The sequence below is a fragment of the Sebastes umbrosus genome, chromosome 3, assembly GCF_015220745.1.
Source record: "Sebastes umbrosus isolate fSebUmb1 chromosome 3, fSebUmb1.pri, whole genome shotgun sequence".
NCBI classification, from domain to species: domain Eukaryota; kingdom Metazoa; phylum Chordata; class Actinopteri; order Perciformes; family Sebastidae; genus Sebastes; species Sebastes umbrosus.
In genome coordinates this window covers 18,940,153-18,963,595 of record NC_051271.1, presented here as the reverse complement: position 1 = coordinate 18,963,595, position 23,443 = coordinate 18,940,153, and the positions used below count along the sequence as shown (strand labels likewise).

Sequence of the window (23,443 nt, the reverse complement as noted above, 5' to 3'; positions counted from 1 at the left end):
ATTAATTCGACAAATTCTTACACAAAAATATTTCTTATACTGTATATATTCTTAATACATATGTTCTTAATATGCCTGTATATGTTCTTAATATGCCCTTGTATAAAGTATTTCCTTTTATAATTGTAATGCAAATGTAAATGTAAATGTAATATAATTTATTATTTTAATGGAGCTTCCCAGCAAAAACTATTTCACATGTTTGTACCTGTACAACCGGCGTGACAATAAACATCTTGAATCTTGAATTATATATTATTGTATAGTATTATTGACAGTTTTTGGTATGCATGCTAGTGTAGACAAGGGTGTCCTTATACTTTTGACAACATGTTGTCATGGCCCACATTTCCAATGGCCACAGGCTGTCCCCTGCTGTACAGAATGCTGTATGACAAGGCTACAGAGAAAAAAAAAACGTCCTGGGGAGGGATCAACTTTGTTTTTCTCTGACCTTTTCTCTCTTTTTTTGCTGCTGTCCAATCAGGCTTCGAGTTCAGCACCAGGACCCGCCTCCAAAAAAAACCTTAGCCAATCACCGCTCAGCACAAGCGAGAAAATGGGCGTGGCTTAACACCCAGAGATTTTTTTAGGTGTTGTCATCGTGTTAGTCTGTATAGTGTGGTGTGTTTTACACTGGGGCGGACGGTAAAACAATTATCACAATGCGACTTTAACAGCAAGCTTTTTCTTTCTTTTCTATACACTGTTATGCTTGTGTAGTTCTTTTTATAGAATACAGACAGCTACGTATCTCTAAGGAAACCAAAACAACCCTATATCCTATAACACGGAGGCTAGCTGCTAAGCTAACTAGCTATGGAGGAGAAGAAGGAGGAGGCTGAAGCGGAGATCCAGGAGCACGGCCCGGAGCACTGGTTCTCCAAATGGGAACGACAGTGCTTAGCAGAGGCTGAGAGGTCCGATCATCCAAACGAGGAGGAGACGGAGCAGAGCCAGCAGAAACTGTGGCACCTGTTTCAAAACTCGGCCACGGCGGTAGCACAGCTCTACAAAGGTCTGTACCACAGAGAAGTTCACAAGCTAATGCTAAAGCTGGCTGTCAGAGCTAATGGGAGCTAATGCTGCTAATGCTGCTAGCTGAGGAGGACACAAAGGGCCACTGGAGAGGCTAAGTGGTAGCTATACTCACAGCTGTTTTCACCACACAACATAACAACTAAGAGGTGTTTTCATTTAAACTTGTTTTCATTCATGGTGGCTGAATATGAGGGAAAAAGTACTAAGCAATAATAGATTTTATAACAGGTCAAAGATAAGCACAGTGTGTAGGTAGGCTATATAGAGCCTATATTGAATACACCTTTTCCTTTTCCTGCCTTTTAGTAAGAGATGTTGTGAATGAGGGAAATAAGAGTGATTTAATATGACATTTGTCAATTTGATTTACACAAAAAACATGAATTCCTACAGTAAAAAAAACAGAAATCTCCTCAAAGTCTAAAAAGGATGAAGCAATGGAGGTTGCTTCATCCTTTTTAGACTTTTATTAATCATTTTCTAAACTTGAAGAATACATGTCTTTCTTCTTAATAATCCACTTTAATGAAAGGAAATTGAAAAAAGTACCAAGTAATAATAGATTTTAACAGGTCAAAGATTAAGCAGTTCATACATAGTATATTTGTTTAAGTGTATATATATATATATATAGAGCCTATATTCAATACCCCCTTTCCTGCCTTTTAGTAAGAGATGTTGTGAATGAGGAAAAAAGTACCAAGCAATAATAGATTTTTAACAGGGCAAAGATTAAGCATGGTATATTTGTGTAGGTATATAGAGCCTATATTGAATACCCCTTTTTAGTAAGAGAGGTTGTGAATGAGGGAAATAGAGTGATGTAATATGACAATTGTCAATTTGATTTACTAAAATATGAATTCCTACAGTAAAAAAACACCCATATGACTAATCATGAATCTCCTCATCCTCCATTGCTTCTCATCTTCCCTTTTTAGACTTTTAATAATCATTTCTAAACTTGAAGAACATGTCTTTCTTCTTAATCCACTCATGAAAGGAAGTGGCAGAGAGGGTTAATTGAATTTAGGGCAGTGTATTTACCATATGCAGCCATGATTGTGCTTCTTTTATAAAGTCTCTGCTGCAATAATAATAATAATAATAATAATAATAATAATAATAATAATTTTATTTGTAGAGCACTTTTCAAGAATACACTGAAACATAAATAGTTAAATAATAAACAATAGAATAACTACACAGCAGCAACCACCTACTGTACCCTCAGTTAGGATCTCTCTCTCCGGCACTCTCCAGCAGAGAGGTCGGTCTCTGGTCCGTTACTTGCTGATGGAAGCTAACAGCTAGCTGTGAGCTAACTAGCCACTAGCAGCTGCTAACAGCAGCTAACAGCTAACAGCAGCTAACAGCTAACAGCAGCTAACAGCTAACAGCAGCTAACAGCTAACAGCAGCTAACAGCCGGTCAGTGTGTCAGAGATGTGGTGGTACAACCGGGGCTGAATCTGAGCTGTCAAGAGGTCCTCCAGAGCTAAAACTCCTCCATAAACACTGTTGTTAAGTGTCTCACCAGCTGACTCAGGTATGTGCTGTTTGAAGCACGTGTAATGTCTCACACTGAACATGTTTCTGTCCAGTCCGGTAACACTTTACCTAGCTAGCTCCGTCAAAATGGCGAATACACAGGGAGGAGTTAGCCTGACTGACTGAACACAAACTCGTTTAGTTGATGGTCTATAATAATGATAACAGTGATAGTTAGTGTCGCAGTGTGGTGTGTGTGTGTGGTAGATCTAGGAGATGTGATTAAGACATCAGATCCTCGTGGAGTTTGTTGCTGACTGTGTTGTTGATAATATCCAGAACAAAATGGCGATAGCATTTAAAGTAAACATTTTCTTGTTTTAAGTCTTGTCATGCCCTGCTTGAGTGCTTTGAACACTGACAACCTTTGAAATCACCTGTCAGCTTCTGCTATTAACACACACTGACATGGGAAATGATACTATACTGTGTTTGAAATGGTGACATCATGGTTGTTTAGGTTTGACCAGTAAGTTATGTTGCTGTGAGCAGGGGATGACATCAGCACCTGCCACCTGCCAAATAACAGGGTGAATGTTGGCTGTGGCAGGTAAAGATTTCAGGTCACCTGCCACCATGGCAGGCAGGTTCTCCTTATGTTAAGAAATATTATTTTTAAAAAGCAACTCTTATGTGTGGTAGCTTTTGATAAGTAACGGCACACAAAGACATTTTGATTCAAACATACATGGACATACATGGAGTTTTTGCTGATGACTGTGTTGTTGATAATATCCAGAACAAAGTGGCGATAGGATTTAGGGTAAACATTTTCTTGTTTTAAGTCTTGTCATGCCCTGCTTGAGTGCTTTGAACACTGACAACCTTTGAAATCACCTAGGTTACTATCAGCTTCTGCTATTAACACATAACTGAAATGGGAAATAACTGTGGACCTCTATTTAAAACATCTATATTTAAAATGGTGACATCATGGTTGTTTAGGTTTGACCAGTAAGTTATTTGCTGTGAGTAAAATGAATGTTCAAGATAGCTTTGTTCACCTATTGCCAGACATGACTACCTGTCATGTGCTGTCATTATACCCCAACCCCCTCTTATTAGTCTAGAGATCCTGCTTGGCAAAATGCTTCTGCTTCCAGGCATAGTATGATCAGACTGTAATACAGTCTGTATCTTCATAAAATGTAATACCAATGAGTCATTTGGTGTGTGTGGTAGATATTGATAAGTAACGGCACACAAGACATTTTATGAAAACATAAGATCCTCATGGAGTTTTTTGCTGATGACTGTGTTGTTGTTAATATCCAGAACAAAGTGGCGATAGGATTTAAAGTAAACATTTTCTTGTTTTAAGTCTTGTCATGCCCTGCTTGAGTGCTTTGAACACTGACAATCTTGGAAATCACCTGTCAGCTTCTGCTATTAACACATAACTGAAATGGGAAATCATTGTGGGCGAGCCTCTATTTAAAATGGTGACATCATGGTTGTTTAGGTTTGACCAGTAAGTTATTTGCTGTAGAGCAGGGAATGACATTAAGATAAGATGAACCTTTATTAATCCCCGGAGGGAAATTCAGGTGTCAAAGCAGCAACATCAGCAAACAGAGTGAAACACAGGAGAGGTACAGGTATACAAAAATTATAAAAACAATAATAGAGATATAAAAGATACAGAGTGAATGGGTGAACACAGTGTAGCACCTGCCACCTGCCAAATACAGGGGAAATATTGGCTGTGGCAGGTAAAGATTTCAGGTCACCTGCCACCATGGCAGACAGGTTCTCCTTATATTAAGAAATATTATTTTTAAAAAGCAACTCTATGTGTGGTAGCTGTTGATAAGTAACAGCACACAAAGAGGTTTTGATTAAAACATACGAGCTCATGGAGTTTTTTGCTGATGACTGTGTTGTTGATAATATCCAGAACAAAGTGGCGATAGGATTTAAAGTAAACATTTTCTTGTTTTAAGTCTTGTCATGCCCCGCTTGAGTGCTTTGAACACTGACAACTTTGGAAATCACCTGTCAGCCTCTGCTATTAACACATAACTGAAATGGGAAATAATTGTGGGCCTCTATTTAAAATGGTGACATCATGGTTGTTTAGGTTTGACCAGTAAGTTATTTGCTGTGAGTAAAATGAATGTTCAAGATGGCTTTGTTCACCTATTGCCAGACATGACTACCTGTCATGTGCTGTCATTATACCCCAACCCCCTCTTATTAGTCTAGAGATCCTGCTTGGCAAAATGCTTCTGCTTCCAGGCAGCCCCCCACATGTATGATCAGACTGTAATACAGTCTGTATCTTCATAAAATGTAATACCAATGAGTCATTTGTAGAGGAAACCCCATGGACAGCTCCTGCAGATTAGATGCAAAGTTTTGCAGGATTATTGGTAGTGGAAAACTGCATAGGCCCTGAGCTTTTGTACTTGTATTTTTTATGGTAAACCCAATCCTTAGCTGGAGTTAGCAATTTCTTTTTCTTAACCTGTTTTTGAGGTATAGGTAGGTATAATGAGACATTGGATGTTTTTAAAGGCAGCCATTAGATTAAGTTTGAAAACACCATCCCCAGTTAGTTTCCTCTTTGGGTATACACAAGTATGTATTTTAGCGGCCCATTTCTGAGTGTTTAGTGACCCAAATGCTTCGAAGCGTTGACCATTGACATGGTATTCAACCTACAAATCAGTGTTTGAATGCTTAGTTGTTGTTTTAATTTATATTTAAGTATGTAATAATAATATTGATAAATCCCCAAACAGCTCATGAAATAAGGAATAATCCCCTAGCATTATTCTTTTAATTAAATTCAACATTCATTGTTATTGGTTATTATCAGACGGATATTGCTGTTTGTTGTGTGTAGAGGTGCGTGTGTGTCCTGCAGTGCAGTAGCGTCACTGTCCCGGACACCGAAATGGAGACAGACAGACAGAAGAGCATGTCAGCCATTCACGCTGTGCCGTGCCGCGCCACACCACACCACGCAGCAAAGCTTCCAATACTTTCGAATATTACTCACCGAAGCATCAAAGCCCATAAAATGGTATTTGGGCCAGTCCTACTGTTTAGAATTCTCTAAAACAGAAATTTGAGCTTGAGAAAGGGGAGTGTGACAACAACCACGTCATTGGAAAGTTGATCTGACTAACTTTTTGAATCTAATTTACAGATCGAGTATGCCAGCAGCAAGGCCTCTCTCTCTGGGTGCCCTTCCAGAATGCAGCCACAGCTGTCACTAACCTGTATAAAGGCAAGTAACTTGGACTATTACCCATCTTGTGGTTCACTGTCTGTTTTAGTTGAATTAAGTATTGCGTCCAAGAAGTACTGTATGTAAATGAGATGTGTAGATGATGGTGGTGTCCAGATTTACTTAAGACATTTGTCCTTATGTGTCACAGAGAGTATGGAGGCCCGCCAACGGAGCTATGACCTGGGCATCCACTTAGGCCACCAGCGCAGGAATAAGGACGTGATTGCATGGGTTAAGAAACGCAGAAGGACCATCAGGCGCGAGGACCTCATCAGCTTCCTGTGTGGCAAAGTTCCACCTCCACGGACAGCTCGCGCCCCGCCGAGAGTTGCCATGGTGTCTGCAAGCCGACCATCACCTCCAGAGACGGGCAGCTCCGTGGAGACCGACCTGCAGCCTTTCAGAGAGGCCATAGCACTGCATGGTAGGTCAAGACGCCATGTTCAGGAAGGAAGCTGTTGGATTATTTGAATGAGACGCTAAAGTTCATACTGTTTGCCGTGGCTCATTATTTTCTTTTTCATTCCAGGCCTTAGCGGTGCCATGGCAGGCATTTCTGTGCGTTCTGGTCCTCCTGGTTCCCCGACTCACCCTGCCCAGTCCATCGGTCGTCGTAGGAATGGCCTTCATGACGTGGACCTCAACACCTTCATTGCTGAGGAGATGGCGCTCCATTTGGATTCCACAGCCAACCGTAAACGAGGCCCCGCCCCCTGTAGTGACGTCATCACAGACTCACCTACTCATAAACGTAACAGGATGCTCTGAACCTTTCCTACACCACTAATCCCTCCTCTGTCCTCTCCTTGGTGGCCGACTGGACAGCTGACGAGGACTGATGCCTTGGCCAACCATTGAAATCTTCCTCCTTTTCATCTTAGTTGCAATGCTACAAATAAAGAAACTTAACTATTATCAATCCACACATTTATTCCCGTCTTTATTTTTCTTTCTTCACCCCCTCTGTTGTCTCACACATCCTCTCCATCATAGTGTTGTTTTTTTCCAGAACATTTTCTCTCCTGTTTGTTTGGTTGCCCCCAGTAGATCTGATAGAGAAGCGAGCACACATCACACTTGAAATCCTTAAATTGCAGAATGTTGCGTTTGGACATTGTTTATTTGGCCGGGCTCATTTGTTCTTCACATCCGACATGAACCGGGCTGGTGCCTACTGTTTGCAGTTATCTTCCCCTTGTTCCTCAAGCATACTTCCTCCTCCTCCTCCTTCTCCTCTGTGGAGTGCTGGCCAAACCAGACTGGACTGAAACCCGGGCTCCTCGGGAGGCTGAACCACCTCCTCGCTGTGCGGCTGAACTCAAAATGCTTGTCAGCGTGTATCTCATTCTGCTGCTGCTCTGTGTGTTTGCGTATCTGACAGCAGAACTGCCACTTACTGTGTTGTACTTGTCTTTGCCTTTGAGAAAGCTGCTGCAGTATCTCTGGTTGTTGTGCAACAGTGAGTGTGGGTGTGTGTGTGAGTGTTTGTATGTGTGCTTGTGGATGCGGGGTTCTGGCAAATCCAGCGCCCACTTGACCGAATTATTTTCTGTTTTACTTAAATTCATCCTTTTTTTTTTTAGTTGCTCTTTGCGGCCCAAACCAGGGTTTTATCACAAAGCAGGTCAGTCCAATTTACACAGATAATGGTGACTATAATTACTGTCAGAGTTAGCTGACACTTTGAGTAGTTGGGTGACGAGAGATAAGCGAGATGTATTTTCAACAAAGATGTGCTCAAGTACCCATGTTCTGCGTTCTTATTTGCAAGTTTCCAATCACACTGTTGCTATTGTCCCGTTTACAAATAATCCAAATGTACACAGTTTCCCTGTACGCATCAAAATACATTTGACAGAGTAATGGTTCTTGCATTAAGAGCAGTTTCAAAGCTTGTATTTTACCTACTTTATGTTTACATTTGGCCCTTTGATCAGAACATAAACTGGTGCGTTGTCATCATTTTGTCTCTTGTATTTAGGAGTTACACTTTCACACATGTGATTTCAGCTTTAAAACTATAAAATTACAGGGGGCAGTTGCCTGTTAATTAGCCGGGGCCGATGGCTGTGGTATTTTATTTTGCTTAGCCAACTCCTGAACTATTGGGTGTGACGGTTCAGCAAGGCTTGGGACACTTGTTTTGCTAATTTCACACACACACTGCTTTGTGATACAATCTTGTGTAATGTGTGTAAATAACATGTAGGTGCTGTTATATGTGGTACATATTGTAAAAAGAAGTGCAAATCCATTGGGATGTCCATGTACAATAACGATTCTGACATTAAAGAAAATACAAGCGTTTGTCTAAGTTGTCTTTGAGTTTCCTACCAGTTGGATTTGGTATTTAACTGACTCTTTGGGCCATCTGCTTGGGAAGGTCTTGAAGGATAATCTGTACTCTCAAAAGTGATATTTCCATGAATTACCCCGAGCCAGTCTAAAGGATGAAAAGGTGCAATGAAGTGGAAAAACCTTTCAGCTATTATCTATTGCAGTGCCTGCTCAGTTAACAAATGTCTTGTTCATTCTCAGATCCCTTAATCATCCCTTTGTTTCCTTGAAAGAACTTGATATTCAGTTATTCTGTCATCAGTTGCCGAGGGCAGAAGAATAAAGGATCTACTGGAAGGAGAGCGTAGTGGTTGTATATCTCAGTTTGTTATTCTAACAGCTGTACAGCAGAGTTCTGTGAAAGCACGTTGTCAACAAACTTCAAACAAATTTTGAGACCATTGTGCAGTTTAACGTTGTGAACACACGGGGGCGACGCAGACTACTTTGTTCTGCTTTCTCTCTTCCCTCCTCAAAAGAAGCTTGTGCTGCTAAACACTGACAGGGACCTGAAATGCCACATTAATAGACAGATAATAAAATATTGAACATGCACTCATTTTGATCATTACTATTCTATTAGCGGTAAACTATTATTGCAAATTAAGAAACAAGGATATAAATTATCAGAGGGAGAGAATACAAACACTTACTAAGACACACAAACACCATAATGACAAAATTATTAAAATAACAGAATTACCGGTGTCATGTGACTCAGTGCATTAGTGTGCAGTTGTAGTCACACTGATGAGTAATCAGAGGTAGTTATGTACTTCCAAGGCTGTGGCATATTTTAGCACTAAAATAATGAATGTGATTAGGACCGACTGGAGCGACATGGATATCAGACAGTTTAGAAAGCTTATGACTGATTCTCTGCCAAGAAGGTTGTGCTTTCAGTCCTGTTTGAGTGTCTGTTAGTGAGAAGGATATGTCAAAAAGTATTTAAAGGGCGGTTCCATAATTTATTTATTTTTGTTTGTTTTTTATATCATTCTGTAGCTTCCCAGTTTTCCTTATGTATTAAAATCTGAACATTCAAAGTTTGGTTGAAGTATGTATGTTGAGTGTCATAAAGCTATTTTCCAAAGCCCTTCTAAAAACTTTTTTCCCACGTAACCTGGCGTAGGTTTCTGCACGATGACAATGCTACTGTTACATACAGTAACTTAGATGGCTTTCAGATCCAAAAGTCACACAATAAAACAAACAAACTAACCAATCGATGCAGCGGTAAACAAACAACGCCCCGTGTTCTGTGACGTAAAATTACTGTTTATGTGAATGTAGTCTGGTGGCTTTGAAGACAGCAATATGACTTCAGTTCCCCGTCAGAAATGTCTGTCTGATGGCAAGGTAAAGCGCTGAAAATGGTCTAAATACCGCTTTCCCATTAAACATTTTTTAGGTGGCTAAAGTACATTTCTCTGCTGCTCCCGTCTACAGCCGCTTTACCGCACCTCTTCAAAGCTACCGGACTTCATTCACAAAAGCAGTAATTTTACCTAGGACGCGGGAGTATTCAAACAACCACACACAAAATCTGAATCAACCCTTTCAGTTATTTCAAAACTTAGCGCAGCTAATGTTGACTCAGCTAGTGCTACATACAGTATATATACACTCCTACAACTTTCATCCAATCTTTACCAGATTTGGAAAATAAAACCTACAGGATAACTGTATAAAGTTATTAATTTGTTTTTTGATATCCCATGCCAATTCCTGTAACTGTGTTGCCAAATTTTTGTTTGCCAGTCCTATTTCTCAAAATTTAGACAATGCATGCATATCTCAACTCACAGTGGCAACATGTCCGTTTTCACTGGCCATAACTTATCAGTCATGAGTCTTACTCACTTCAAATTTTGCAAATTCATCCTTTGATTTAGGAATGGTCCAAAATCAACTTACTTGTCTGTCATTACATGTATTTTATTGCAGATCTGGATCCAAATGCAGATTACATTTTTTTTTTTGCATTAAAATAAATGTAAAGCATTGTACAATCTTGGTAGATGTATAAGCTGTCTTTATGTGGGACTGTACGGAAATTATTGAGTCGGGGCGAAGGGCTGAACCTTGTTTCTTTTAGGCCCTCAAAAAGCCCTCTTCAGCATCAAAAAATAATATAACTCTTTACTTGTTTAACCATAATTTACTAAAAGAGGCAAGGCATAAAGAATTTAAAACGTTCCAACTTTAAACCTCAATATCGTAATGGAACAAAAATTCAACCGCTGATATGTGCAGAAGAAGTGATATTGGAAATTTGGCCCATGAACGGAGCACAGGGCATAGAAATAAAATATATATCCAGAGTGAGGAAAAAATAATAAGACCCTATCCTGCTCTCCACTAAAAATTGAGATTATCCCCCTTCAGCGAAAAGAAAAATTATAATACCCTCCCACTTTCTGACCCCTCCTTGCCCTCAATTAACTTTGGTACAGTTCCTAAAAAGCCAAAATGGTGTTTCCTCTTTTATAGCAGACGTCTTTGCAGGTATTTGGTTCCATGTCTATCACTGATCTGACAGCTGGTTTGACCTCAGTGCCAGCACGCTCACACAACAGCTCTCAGAAACCAAGCACTGCTGTCTATCTTCACTAAATCACTGCCAAAGAACCACCACGGTGAAGTCACTAACAAAGGAGGTGACACAGCCTTTGATTTAGAGGAAAGCCACCAGGTCAACAGCACTTTTGGGTCAACTTTTTTGGGCTCTCCCAAAGTAAACGCCACAATTTGATCTCCTGACTCCTCCAGTCAAGAGGAGGATACAGATCTGCACCGTCTATCCAGTGAGAATATCTGTTCTCCTTTTCTTCTGCTAACACCGCACGGCTGTTTTTGTTTCATCATGTATCTGAAGGCTCTAAAGGCTGCTATTTGATGGAACCATGGAAGAGGAGCAGAGCTGACCGCAAGCTGTTTCACACTTCAAAAGAAGCACTGTGCCTGTGTGTGTGTGTGTGTGTGTGTGTGAGGGAAAGAGAGAGAGAGAGAGACATGACAAGAAGCAACAAGTGTCTGAATGTTCCAGAAAACCCCTCGAAGATGGCCATCTGGGCTGCGCTGGTATCAGCTCGCACACGCACTCATAAACACACACATATAGGTGTCTCCGAGGATGCCGTCTGGTCTGAAAGAGAGAGTTGGTGGTGGTGTGTCTTGTGAACCATTACTGACACACACATACAAACGTCCGCTCCGTCATAGCAACTGTGTGTTTTTTTGTGTGGGCTTGACCATTAGGGAGTCTTCAATGGCAGACAGCTGGCGATCAATGATGCACTAGTTATCCCTCGTGTGCACGTGCGGGATGTGCGACGACGTACACGGGCGTTAACACAATGGGCGATGTTAATTGCTGCACCAGCTTGCGCTAATTGATGGAGGACAGCATGCTTATGCACTCACATACACACAAACACATTAGCACATGCACATAAACAGAAGCCAATCAGGCAGACTGAGAATGTGTCCCCAGAGAGATGGAGCAGCCGGAGAGCAGGGGTGGTGGGAGATGGAGAGGTGGTGGAGGAGACGGGGGAAGGAGGAGGAAGAGAGGTTAAACGCTCCCTGGAGACGGCTGCTAGTGAGGGGTTTTAGTTTTGTGCACACAGGCTACGGTAGGTGAGCGGTGCGTGGCGTGCATGAAAACACAAGGTCTGAGAGATTGTCTCCTATTTTTGGGTCTGCTGTGTTTTTGTGAATGTTCCTCCCCTTCAAAAGGAGACCCCCCTCCCCCCACCACCACCCCTCTCCTCCCCTCCCATCCCATCCCTCCATCCTTTTCTCTCAAACATAAACATGCTTACACACACACACACACACACACACACACACACACACACACCAGATCTTCAGAGCTCCCTCCGCACCAGCATGTCCCTGTCTTCCACAAATGGCATGAAAAAAAAAAAGAAACCCACAAGCTGATCACCATAGCAACACGTTATATATCTTCCAGCAATATTTATCCAACCCGAAGAGGAGGGGTTGTGGTGGCGATGGTGGTGGTGGGGGTGGATGGAGAGGGGAGGTAGAGGTGGTGGTGGTGGTGGTGGTGGTGATGGAGTGTGTGTGTGTGTGTGTGTGTGTGTGTGTGTGAGGGAGGGTCGTGATGCAACTCCTCTAAAAAATCAAACGGTCATTATAAAAGAGGGGTTGCGGTTCAGGCGCGCGGCCACAGGGCGGCAGCAGCGTCCAGCGCAGCAGCATCACCACACATCAAGACCAGTGTGCTTTCATTCATGTGTCACAGCAGAGCTTACAGGTTTCAGGTTTTCATCCTGACCAAATACTACACCAGCTTATTCCACTTTTCTTTTTTTTTCTATTATAAGGTGTGCCGATGAGTGAAATTGGCTTTTGTGGTTTTTGAACGTTAGCCTGCGTGCATCTTCGTACTCACATGAGTGACAACCACTGGACTAAACAAGAAAGGTCTAAAGCAGTTCCAGTGTGTGTCCTCAAACGCAACACCTACCAGTGGGATGCTGGGCACGCATTAAAGGATGGAGAAAAATGATTGAAGAAAAGAAAATGAGTGGTGGGGCAGAGAGAGAGAGAGCAGGAATGATTGCGAGGTCCCCCTCCTCCCCAAGCATAAGGATTAGATGTTGTGCTGCTGGCTGCAGATGGGTTTGGGCTTGATTCTGTATGCGTGTGCACAGTGTGTAATGTGTCAGTGTGTGTTTGCTTGTGTGTGTGGGTTTATTTTTTGGGCTCAGGAAGCAGGTTAAGCAAGGAGGATGGGGGGGGTGGGAGGGGGAGAAGAGAGAGAAGAAAAGGAGGGAGAGGGGAGTGAGGAGGAGGCGGAGGATGAGAGGAGGGAACAGGATGAAAGGATGTAGGTGAGTCTAGGAGGAGAGGAGGCCTAAATCCTCACTGAGCTCCAGGGAAAGAGCAAGAAGAGACATGGGGAGACTAATGATGTGAGAAAAGGGGAAATGTAGAAAGACAGAGGAAAACAGGAAGAGACTGTCAGAGTGTGTGTGTGTGTGTGAGCGAGAGACATATAGACAGGAGGGGGGGTTAAAAAAAGTGTAAGTGCAGCACAAGTCTCTTTGCTCACAGGTTTATATAGAAAAACCCAACAGGACCTGACAAGAGTCTGATAGGATCAGCTCCTCTATGTGTTCACTCACTCATACACACCTACACACTTGCCCTCATACACACACTCACAGTCCCACTTGCCCTCTCTTCAGCACAGCTCCATTTTTCCAATATTCTGTGCTTGAAGTGATATTTTGTTTTGGTACATTTCAAATTTTTCAGCAGGCTTTACCTGGTGTGACTCGGTGAGCCATTAGCCTTCGACACTGCCCCGTCCTGTGCTGTATACCTCTGTGGCTCCATCGCTCACATTCAGGTCCTCGCTGGACTCACCATTAACTTGGAAAAGGGAGCCTGCAAAACAGAAAAATTTTGTTTTCAGCCCAGTGGTTTTAAACGTCACCCTGTGGTGCTCTTCTTTTGGAGGTCAAGGACACGGAGATGTGTAGATGAGGCCAGCCGTTGATGAGTACTTCTCATACTGAAACTATTACTCTATTAGTCAATATCAAAGAAAATGGACAAGATTTTGATAATGGATTAATTGTTGAAGTAATTTAACTATCATTGAGTGTTGTTTTTATTCTTCAGTTTGTGGTGTTGTAAGTTTGTAATTAGGGCTGAACAATTTTGAAGAAATATCTAATTGCGATTATTTTGACTGATATTACAATTGCGATTTTTGCAGGAATCTGTACCAAACAAAGATATTTTCTCAAAGGACCAGTGTGTAATATTTAGGGGGGCTCTATTGGCAGAAATGGAATATATTATTAATAAGTGTGTTTTCTTTAGTGTATAATTACCTGATAATGACAATCGTTGAGTTTTTGTTGCCTTAGAATGAGCCGTTTATAGTTATATATGGAGCAGGTCCTCTTCATAGAGTCCACCATGTTGCACCGCCATGGTTCAACAGTAACCCAGAACGGACAAACCAAACTCTGTTAACATTTCCTGCCTGGGCCGGAGTCGATGACGTTACTTGTTCCGCCGCTCTCTCTCTCTTGCTTCACCATTCACTTCCCTCGTACACACACATTCTACGCACTGGCTCTGCTCCAAATGAGCTACGTTACTCTTACAACAACTGGCTCTAGAGAGGGCCATTTGCGTTTTTGCGTTGGCCACCGTAGGTCTCCTACACGCTTGGCACACGGGAGAGGCTTCAGTTGGTAGCAATCAGCAACCTCACCCCCAGATACCACCAGATCCTACACACTGCACCTTTAAGTCTGTAGAATATGATGTGTAGGTCAGGACATCTCTGCAGCACCACAATATTTAATGGTAATTTGGCACACATTTCACCTTTAACAAATACTGTGCCTCCTGCGATTTCAATAAAATGTTGATTAATTGTCTTTTGTGTTTTATGTTGTAAAATGAGATTAAACTCAACATTTGCTATTTTTAGCTTGTCAAATGAAATCTACTTCCCACAGTTTAATCTCATTGTTTTCTTTTAATTATTTAGGCAGAGGGACATTTTTGCCTATATTGGATAACCAACTGTAGAGAGATGACAGGAACTGTAGGCGTTGGGGCCCCTAGACCGCCGGGACGTGTCGTTGTAAATCAGTGCAATTTTATCATCTTTGGGGTTTTGACTGTTGGTCAAACAGGACATGTCCTTTAAAGACATCACCTTGGGCTCTGAGAACTACTGACGGGCATTTTCCTGTTTTCCATTTTATATATAAAATGATTAAATAAATTAATTTAAAAAACAATTAATTGATAATGTAAGTAATCCTTAAAGCTGCTGTGTGAAACGTTGGGGTCGCTTGCAGCAGCGAAACTACAAAGACTCTGCAGTTCCCCTAAGCTCTACAGAGCCTTTTAGACTCTGGTTTTACAGCTCACAACTTTACTGTTTTTATTCAGTCTCACTGCTCTCATCAAGCTCATTTACAGCAGCAGCAACATGCAGCTATTTCCAACAAAAAAGCTCTTAAAACCCACTTTACTCTACCTGCTCAGCACCAAACGACAGACAGACAAAATCAGCGACTAGCTGGTGAACACAGTGGAGCATTTAGCAGCTAAAGAGCAGAATATTTCCCTCAGGAGTTGGTGGAGACCAAAACAGAGCTAGATGAAAATATTGGACTTATCATTAATCAGGTGACCAGAAACATGACTCCAAGATAAAGGTGTCAGTATGCAGGAAACACACTAGTTTGTACAATATAACGTTCGACCACATCTGAAGGCAAAAGTGTTTATGACTTCTTCTGAACAGCTGCAGTTGAAGATGAAAATCCTGAGAAGCGTGAGACGCAACAATCGTTTAAATCAGGGCTGCCCCCTCTTAGTCGATTAGTCGACTAATCGGTCATTTTGGTCTCAGTTGACTAAGATTTCTTTAGTTGATTTGTCAATTTTGAATGGTTTATTTCCAAGAAACTTACTGTATGAGCACATCTCTGGTAAATAAAGAATATATATACGCCCACATCCAATCCAAGACAGGGTAGGTGCTGAGTTTAAAGTGAGCAGACCACGGGGAAAAAAGCAGATCATGAAAACAAACAAATGAATAGCTCAGCAGGGTTCCAATGTTAATTAATTTATTGCATACATGCAATAAATGAATGAACAATGGAGCCCTATAGTGTGCAAGCTATTCATTTGGTTTTCCCACTTCTCTGGTAGACACGAGGTTTAAAGTGGTGCTTTTCTGTGATTCTTTGTGGAGAAACTCAGTTTCACAGATCTGTCGATTAAATCAACTAAACAATTAGTTAACAATGAATTTAGGTGACTCTTTGGTCGAAAATAGCCCTAGTTTAAATACAGGGATAAGGCAACAATTGATCACTCACTACAACTTTATAAGGTGTAATTATGTCAGTGGTGTGTTTTTGGCTTGTTCCGTTGTCCCCAAGTGACCAAAAAAGTCTACAAATTACTGCAGCAAACCAAGCACCTGCTGGTGGACATGAATGCTGAGTGAGGCTGTCCATTTGAGAAAGGAGGTCTTTTAAGCCTGTTGAAATGAAGAGAATTGAACAGAAAGGTGTGAGCTGAACAGGTCCAGTGCAGGACAAGCTTATAAATGTGTGTCAGGAAGTGACTCAGGATGAGGAGACAGATCATTGACCTGCCTGTGCTCAGCAGGTGCAGGGACACACTGATCTTCTTGACTAAGATTACTGCCTGAAGGTGGGAGGATAACTCCTAAACCTGCTAGACATATAATTTGGGAGGTACAGTGCTCGAAGATTCAAAAGGGTCTGAGTCCATTTCCTCAGTGGAGGTCAGTTAGAAAGCTCGTTAGTGGAAAGGGCATAATTTTCATTTCAGCTCTGGGGGAGTCGTCTACTGGGAACTGCTCAAGCCACTACAATTATATTCTTCAACGACGAGAGCACTATGCTCTTAATGGCATACTATTCATGTGCATAATGTACTGCTTATACTATATGTCTGGCCCTTAATATGACATACTGATCTGAACTGGAGGAAATAGCTGTGAGGAAAGAGGAAACGTTCTGTTATTTCTGTGCTGGATTCACTTAAACAGAGTTGCCCACTGCGGGTGATCAGCATTCAGATATTTTACACCTTAAGAAATATAAACATTGCTCATTTAAAAAAATGCAAACGTCACTGCTTAACTCAAAATATGCATGTTACACTGTGCAATGTGGTACAAAACTGCAGAGAAATAAGCAGTGGAGGAATGTAACTAGTTACATTTACTGAAGTACTGTATGTAAGTACAATTTTGAGGGCACTTGTGCTTGTATTTCCATTTAATGCTACTTAACACTCCTATTCCATTACATTTTGGAAGCCAATATTGTACTTTTTACTACTACTATCTATTTGAAAATAATAAAAAAAAATGAAGAAGAAATATATAAAACTAAAATAATATAGGCTACAAGTAAAAATAGAACATTTGCTAACTTGTTAGAAAATGTCAGCTTGTATATCAACTGTGATAAGTATCCACTGTTGTCTATCTAGGCTACTACTCAATTGATGACTGAATGTCAAAGTGAAACTTTCCCCCTAATGCACTTACTGCTCTGCTGTGTGAGTGACCATGATGTATGAACCAGCGGCTGCAGAGTCTCTGTCTGTCTGTTTCTCTTTCCCTCATACGTTTGAGGAGAGATGAGATTGCCATGGACACTCTATAGAGTTAATTGAGGGGGATAAATGATTTATATGAAATATTAGCGATGACAAGTCTCCTCGTCTCCTCATGAAATTACACCTGTGGTAAGTGGAAGATGCGGGGGAGGATGCGATTCATCTTGACATCCTGTTGTGCTTAAAGGATGAGTTTTCAAGCCTATCTTAATACAATACTCATATGCCTTTATGTATATTGAAAGAGGTATTGTCGCTGTAATCATTCCTCTTCTCCATGCAGGCTGTGAGGAGATGATAAATGTGAGAGAAGAGATCCACATATAAAAATATATTATGACATTTAGCCAAAGCTAAAATGAGGCTTCATCAGTTTGAGTTAGCCAAATCAAGTGGGTATTTACTAAAGTTACAGTCTTTGCATTTCCTCACATGTTGTGTCCTTGCTGACCTGTAATGGAGGGGTGTTCCTTTTGTACTAAAAAGACGTCAACTTTGGAAGTTATCCAAGATGGCTGAAGTTTACAATGCATTTTTTAAAAGACTGTAGATTTTTCACCCATCTCTTGTATTGGAGTGACACTTGGTTGCAATCATGTTTTCCATGAGTATGGACCATAGACTGTATAAAGGAATAGATGTAGTCACCGTAACGTCACCCATTGGTTTGTGGACTACAGTTTTGAAGCCTTGAGTTCGGAATTTTGACCGTCACCATCTTGTTTTTTTGCAACCAGAAGTGACACAAGAGGTTGGAGCTAAGTACAACTGAACGCTGAATAAGACGGTTTTAGGCGACCAAACTGCTACAACTAACTTTCATGAACTGAAAACACACTGCGAAAGGGTTAAAGTTGTAAGACAAAAACATGGACAACTCCCAGACCGGAGAACGCCTTAGTAGCGACCTGTCAATCACAAGGTAGCCACGCCCCAAAGCATACCCTGCTTTATGTTCTATTTGACTCTAAATGGGACCATAATTTACTAAATGAACATCATGCTGTATTGAAGAAGACATGAAACTAGTGATTGAGACCACAAACTCATGTTTACAATGTTTACTGAGGTAATAAAGCAAGTGAGAAGTAGGGTCATTTTCTCATAGACTTCTATATAATCAGACTTCTTTTTACAACCAGAGGAGTCGCCCCCTGCTGGCTATTAGAAAGAATGCAAGTTTAAAGCACTTCGGTATTGGCTTCACTTTTCAGAACCGGAGGTTGCCGCCTGGGATGGACGTTAGGGATGATTACAGTGACAAATAATCCAACTATTGAGGTTTCACACTGCTAAAGGCCGATACAGTATATCGTCAAAACAAGTCATCCACCACATGGGAAAAGCTAAGTCGTATAGAACTTTTTTTTTAGATCGGCAATCTTCCTTCATATATCTTTCCAACATGAGAACCCCCAGCTGACTGAAAAGGCAGTTATTCAGTCCCTGCACAGTACAGATCTATATCAAACAGTGTGAACTGAATGTAAATGAATGTGTAGGGAAAAATCTGTCCAGCAGATTCAGTTACACATCATCCTTTTTCTGGAATTATGCCACCTCTCCATCAATACGGACACAAGTCATTTTTGGAGGAAAGTGGTCCAATGAACATGGACAGTGGAGGAAGTGTGAGTGTGTGTTCTCTGCTTGTTCTTTACACCTGGATAAACGCAGAAAGCAGCCTTGACTGTCACATTGTGGTGTTAGTTTCAATAACTGAGGGATGCAGATCCTCCATCATCTGAAAGGCGCTTTATTCCTCTTTCCGACTGCCCGAACACTCTTTTGCAGTACGTCAAATGCACTCGACCCCTTACAGTTTGCGTACCAGGAACACACTGGAGTGGACGATGCTGTCCTCTATATGCTCCACTGGGCTTACTCTCACTTGGATAAGCCATGTGGTTATGTGCGGATTATGTTTTTTGATTTTTCGAGCGCATTTAGGGGATGGGGGTGGATCCTTTGCTTTCTGGATCACAGTAACCTGACAGGACGACCACAGTTCGTCAGGTTGGGTAACTGTGTCTCTGGGACGGCGCTGAGCAGCACTGTGACTCCACAGGGGACTGTTTTTCCTATTCAAATTGTACACAGCAGACTTAAAGTACAACTCTGAGTCCTGCCACATCCTGAAATACTCAGGAATGGGTAGGAAGGGCAGTACAGGGGCCTGACGAAGCACTCCAGTCAGCGACTGGAACGATAAGAACAGCCTCCTGTTGAACACCTCCAAGACCAAGGAGATGGTATTGGATTTTCGCAGGTCTAGCTCGTAAGCAACGTTCGAGGGGTGGACATTGAGGTGGTGCAGATTTACAGATACTTAGGTGTGCATCTGAAGACAAGCTGGACTGGTCCTTGAACACAGATGCCCTCTACCCAAAGGGGCAGAGCTGGCTCTTTTTCCCACGGAGGCTTCGGCCCTTTTGGCATCTACGGTGAATTTATCAGTCGGCGGTGGCAAGTATTCTATTTTATGCTGCGGTCTGCCAGGTAGGCGGCATGACTTACAAGGACACTAGGTGGCTGGACAGGCTGGTGAAAAGGGCCACACGGAGTAACGTTCTGGCCATCCTGGACCATGTCAGTTATCCTTACAACGCTTCAGCCAGTGGCAGGGGCTCATGATCTGGGCTGTTGGTTGCCCCTCTCTCTCCCTCCCTCTCCCCCCACGACCCTTACCCACTGTACTCTGTGCACAACCGAATATCACGCCAAAGCGTGTAATAGACCCGCCTGTCCAACAGGTCCTGTCAGTGTCATGTTGGCCTTGCTGAGGCCTGAATATTACACAAGTGTATTAAGGTGCAGTAACAGCAGGGGACAACAAAGCCACTCACGTATAGTAGGTTGACGTAGTCGCTAACATGACTTACACATTAAAACACTGGTCTCTTCGATCCATCCATGTCCCCGCCTGCCTGCCCGCCCCCCCCAACATAAGTGGTCTTTCGCCCCTGTTATTCCACATCATTACATTGCAGTCAGTACAGACTACATGGAGTGAAAATGGCACACCTAAGCAAGAACAGAGTTCTTACTACACGCTATTGCCTTGCGCTTTATGTCATTCACACACCTTTTCATGTGACTGGGCTGCTGTGCAATGATCCTTCAAGGACTATGTGGTGCTTTTTTATTTTATTGGCAACTTTCATCTATTTATTTATTTATATGACTTTTATCCTTCCTCTTGTGTTAGGGTCGGCACCGACCCGTTTTAGATTTTAAATGCATAAAAGAACCACATAAATTTTGTTTATTGCATCAAGGCTTTTTGACTTTGTCAGGAACCTCTATTTCAACAAAATAAAACAAAAACATTTTTTTTCACTAAATTATAAAATGCTCTGGTTGAAATTATGACCTTTGTGTTGTTAGGGTCGGTTTCGACCCAGTTATAAAAATAAGATTATAAAGCAAAAATTAGAGCCAAAACTGAAATCATAAGTGCACTGTCAGCCAACACACTTGACAGCCAGCTTGATGAGGAATACCTGGATGCTTATATTGGTGTTGTTCTTATTGCTGGAGTGTACAGATCCTGCAATGAGGCCACTGATAGTCTCTGGGACGCATCGACAGGCAGAAATATTTTCCGGGCAACAATGTCACTTCAGACCTTTCAAATGATATCAAGAGTCCTCAGATTTGACAACAGAGATACCAGAGCAAGATCTGACAAGCTTGCCCCCATCAGGGATGTCTGGGACAGATGGGTGCAGCTCCTTCCACTGATGTTCAACCCAGGGCCAGAGGTGACAGTGGATGAACGTCTTGTCCCTTTCCGAGGAAAATGCCCCTTCCGGCAATACATACCCAGTAAGCCAGGGAAGTACGGCATAAAAATCTGGGCAGCCTGTGATGCAAAAACCAGCTATGCCTGGAATCTACAGATTTACACAGGCAAAGCTGCGAGTGGCATCCCTGAGAAAAACCAAGGAAAACGTGTGGTCCTCGATATGACTACTGGACTGCAGGGTCACAATATCACTTGTGACAATTTCTTTACCAGCTATGACCTTGGACAAGAACTTCTCAGGAGGAAACTTACCATGGTGGGCACAGTGAAGAAAAATAAACCTGAGCTGCCCGCTGAAATCTTGCAGGTGAAGGACAGGGCTCCACTTTCCTCAAAGTTTGCTTTTACAGACACCACCACTGTTGTCTCATATTGTCCAAAAAAAAAGAGATGTGTTCTAATACCCCTTAGTAATAGTCAGGTAACACAACAACCTTTTATTTATTTATATGATTCTCTTGAGGTTCATTTTACCATTTTTTTAATTGAAATCGAGGGGTATACTGACAAAGAAAAGGCCCAGAGGCCCACACCAAAAATATTAAAACCAATATTTTCATGGATAAGGAAGCCTAACAAGGTAACCAAGAGATGAGAAACAAATTGGATGATAGATAATTGTTTTTAGTGTATTTTACAGCTGATTTAAGATATGGGTCAAAACCGACCCGTTAACATAAGAGATGGTAACAGAAAGCTAACACAGGAGGAAGGTTAAACGCACGGCTCTCAACATGGCGACAGCTGAGCTGGCGGCTCGTAGATAAAGGTGCTAACAGAGATAACAGTGTCAACCTGGGGGGGAACCAGAGGGTGGGCACTACGCTTCCCGTCGGTCGGGATGGCGTTATCAGCTGTAACCATCGTATGAGAGCAGTGCATAGCGGCCATCGTGAGCTAGCCAGTGGGGCACGTTCACATGCACGAAAAGGCATGCACGGCCGACCCGGCGATGTCAACCAAGTAACTTGGATTACAACACACACAGAGGGAGAGCGACTTCATTCTCTGCTCAGGTAGACATTACTCCTCTATGTCTTTACATAGCAAATAGTTGTTTGCTGCTATATTAATGCTCTGGATATCGAATAGAGAACTTTTACGTCATTTATATTTATATTTATATGTTAATACAGATTGTGTGAGCTACTGAACACTAGGCTCTCCGTGGTAGTCGGTGGTAACGGTGTTACACGGTGGTCGGGCATACACCGATTACATTACTTGCCCACCGCCCCCACCGTCGTTTTGCTTTTTTTTTATAGAAATAAAATGCAATTAGTTCATTTTCGCGTATCAGTGCCGTGTTATCAATACATAGTTGGACGGCGGACGCTACAATCTGAAAGTGGAAGTGTCTGCTCTGTACAGAGTAGCAGGAGTAACATTTCACACACGGGACGAGAGAGAGTTGACAGATAAGACGATGGCGGAGGATTTTGTGTCAAAGCGAAAAGCAAAAGCGCCTATTTGGCAATATGTCGGATTTAAACCCAATGCTTTAAGGGAACCATAACGTTAATGAGGCAATCGCCGTTCGGAGGACAGAGTGTTCACAGCTGGTGTGCGCGGTGCACTCTACAGATATTGAGCGAAATCTTTTCTTGTAAAATGTCCTGTTTAAATCAGTAACACCGTTGTTGTCACAAGTTTATTAACCGGTGGTAAAATTTCCTCACTGTGACATCCTTACTAGACATCTTAATTTCCCCAAGGGGATGAATAAAGTATCTTCTATCTATCTATCTGTTTTGACCTTCAGCCTCACTGGGGAAGCCTGTAAAGAAGACTATACTCAACTGTTGATCTCCAGACCCAGGAGGAACTACCTTGAATCTGTTCTGACCACAGAGCTGTGGACCAACAGTTTTTCCTCACACTGTTAACGGAGAAGTCCGGGGAATTTGATAATCCTGTGTAAATGTGTTTTGTGGATTTTTTAGAAACAGCTTATCCCTGTTTTCCCTGAGGTTTCCTGTCAGAGAGTGTGAGGGTCACTGCTATGAGCCTTCAGCCCTTTTACCCTCAGAGAGAGAAAGCTGTGTTCACACTCCTGACATCAAGTAAACCCTAAACTCAGGAATCCCACAGGGGCTTCTGGAAGAAGTTGAAGGAAGTTTCCAGGGGAAGTTGCAGGGAGGAAGTCACGTAGTATGCTCTGACCCGGATAAAGTCAGATACATTTTACAGCCACATAGTAAGGCTTTCTCAATTAACTAACCCTCAGCTACTACTCAGCTAAGTCAGACTTCTTTGATTCATAGTCTTTCAAAATACAATGCTATTCTATCT

General features: G+C 42.0%; 1 protein-coding gene across 1 annotated transcript; it reads left to right on the top strand.

Annotated features, from left to right (window-relative positions):
• Positions 1-592: 592 nt before the first annotated feature.
• Positions 593-8,136, top strand: zgc:77849 (UPF0472 protein C16orf72 homolog). The gene is made up of 4 exons (XM_037764591.1): positions 593-1,018; positions 5,746-5,826; positions 5,978-6,253; positions 6,359-8,136. The coding sequence occupies exons 1-4, from the start codon at positions 820-822 to the stop codon at positions 6,595-6,597; spliced, it is 795 nt and encodes a 264-aa protein (XP_037620519.1). The 5' UTR covers positions 593-819; the 3' UTR covers positions 6,598-8,136.
• The last annotated feature ends 15,307 nt before the right edge of the window (positions 8,137-23,443 follow it).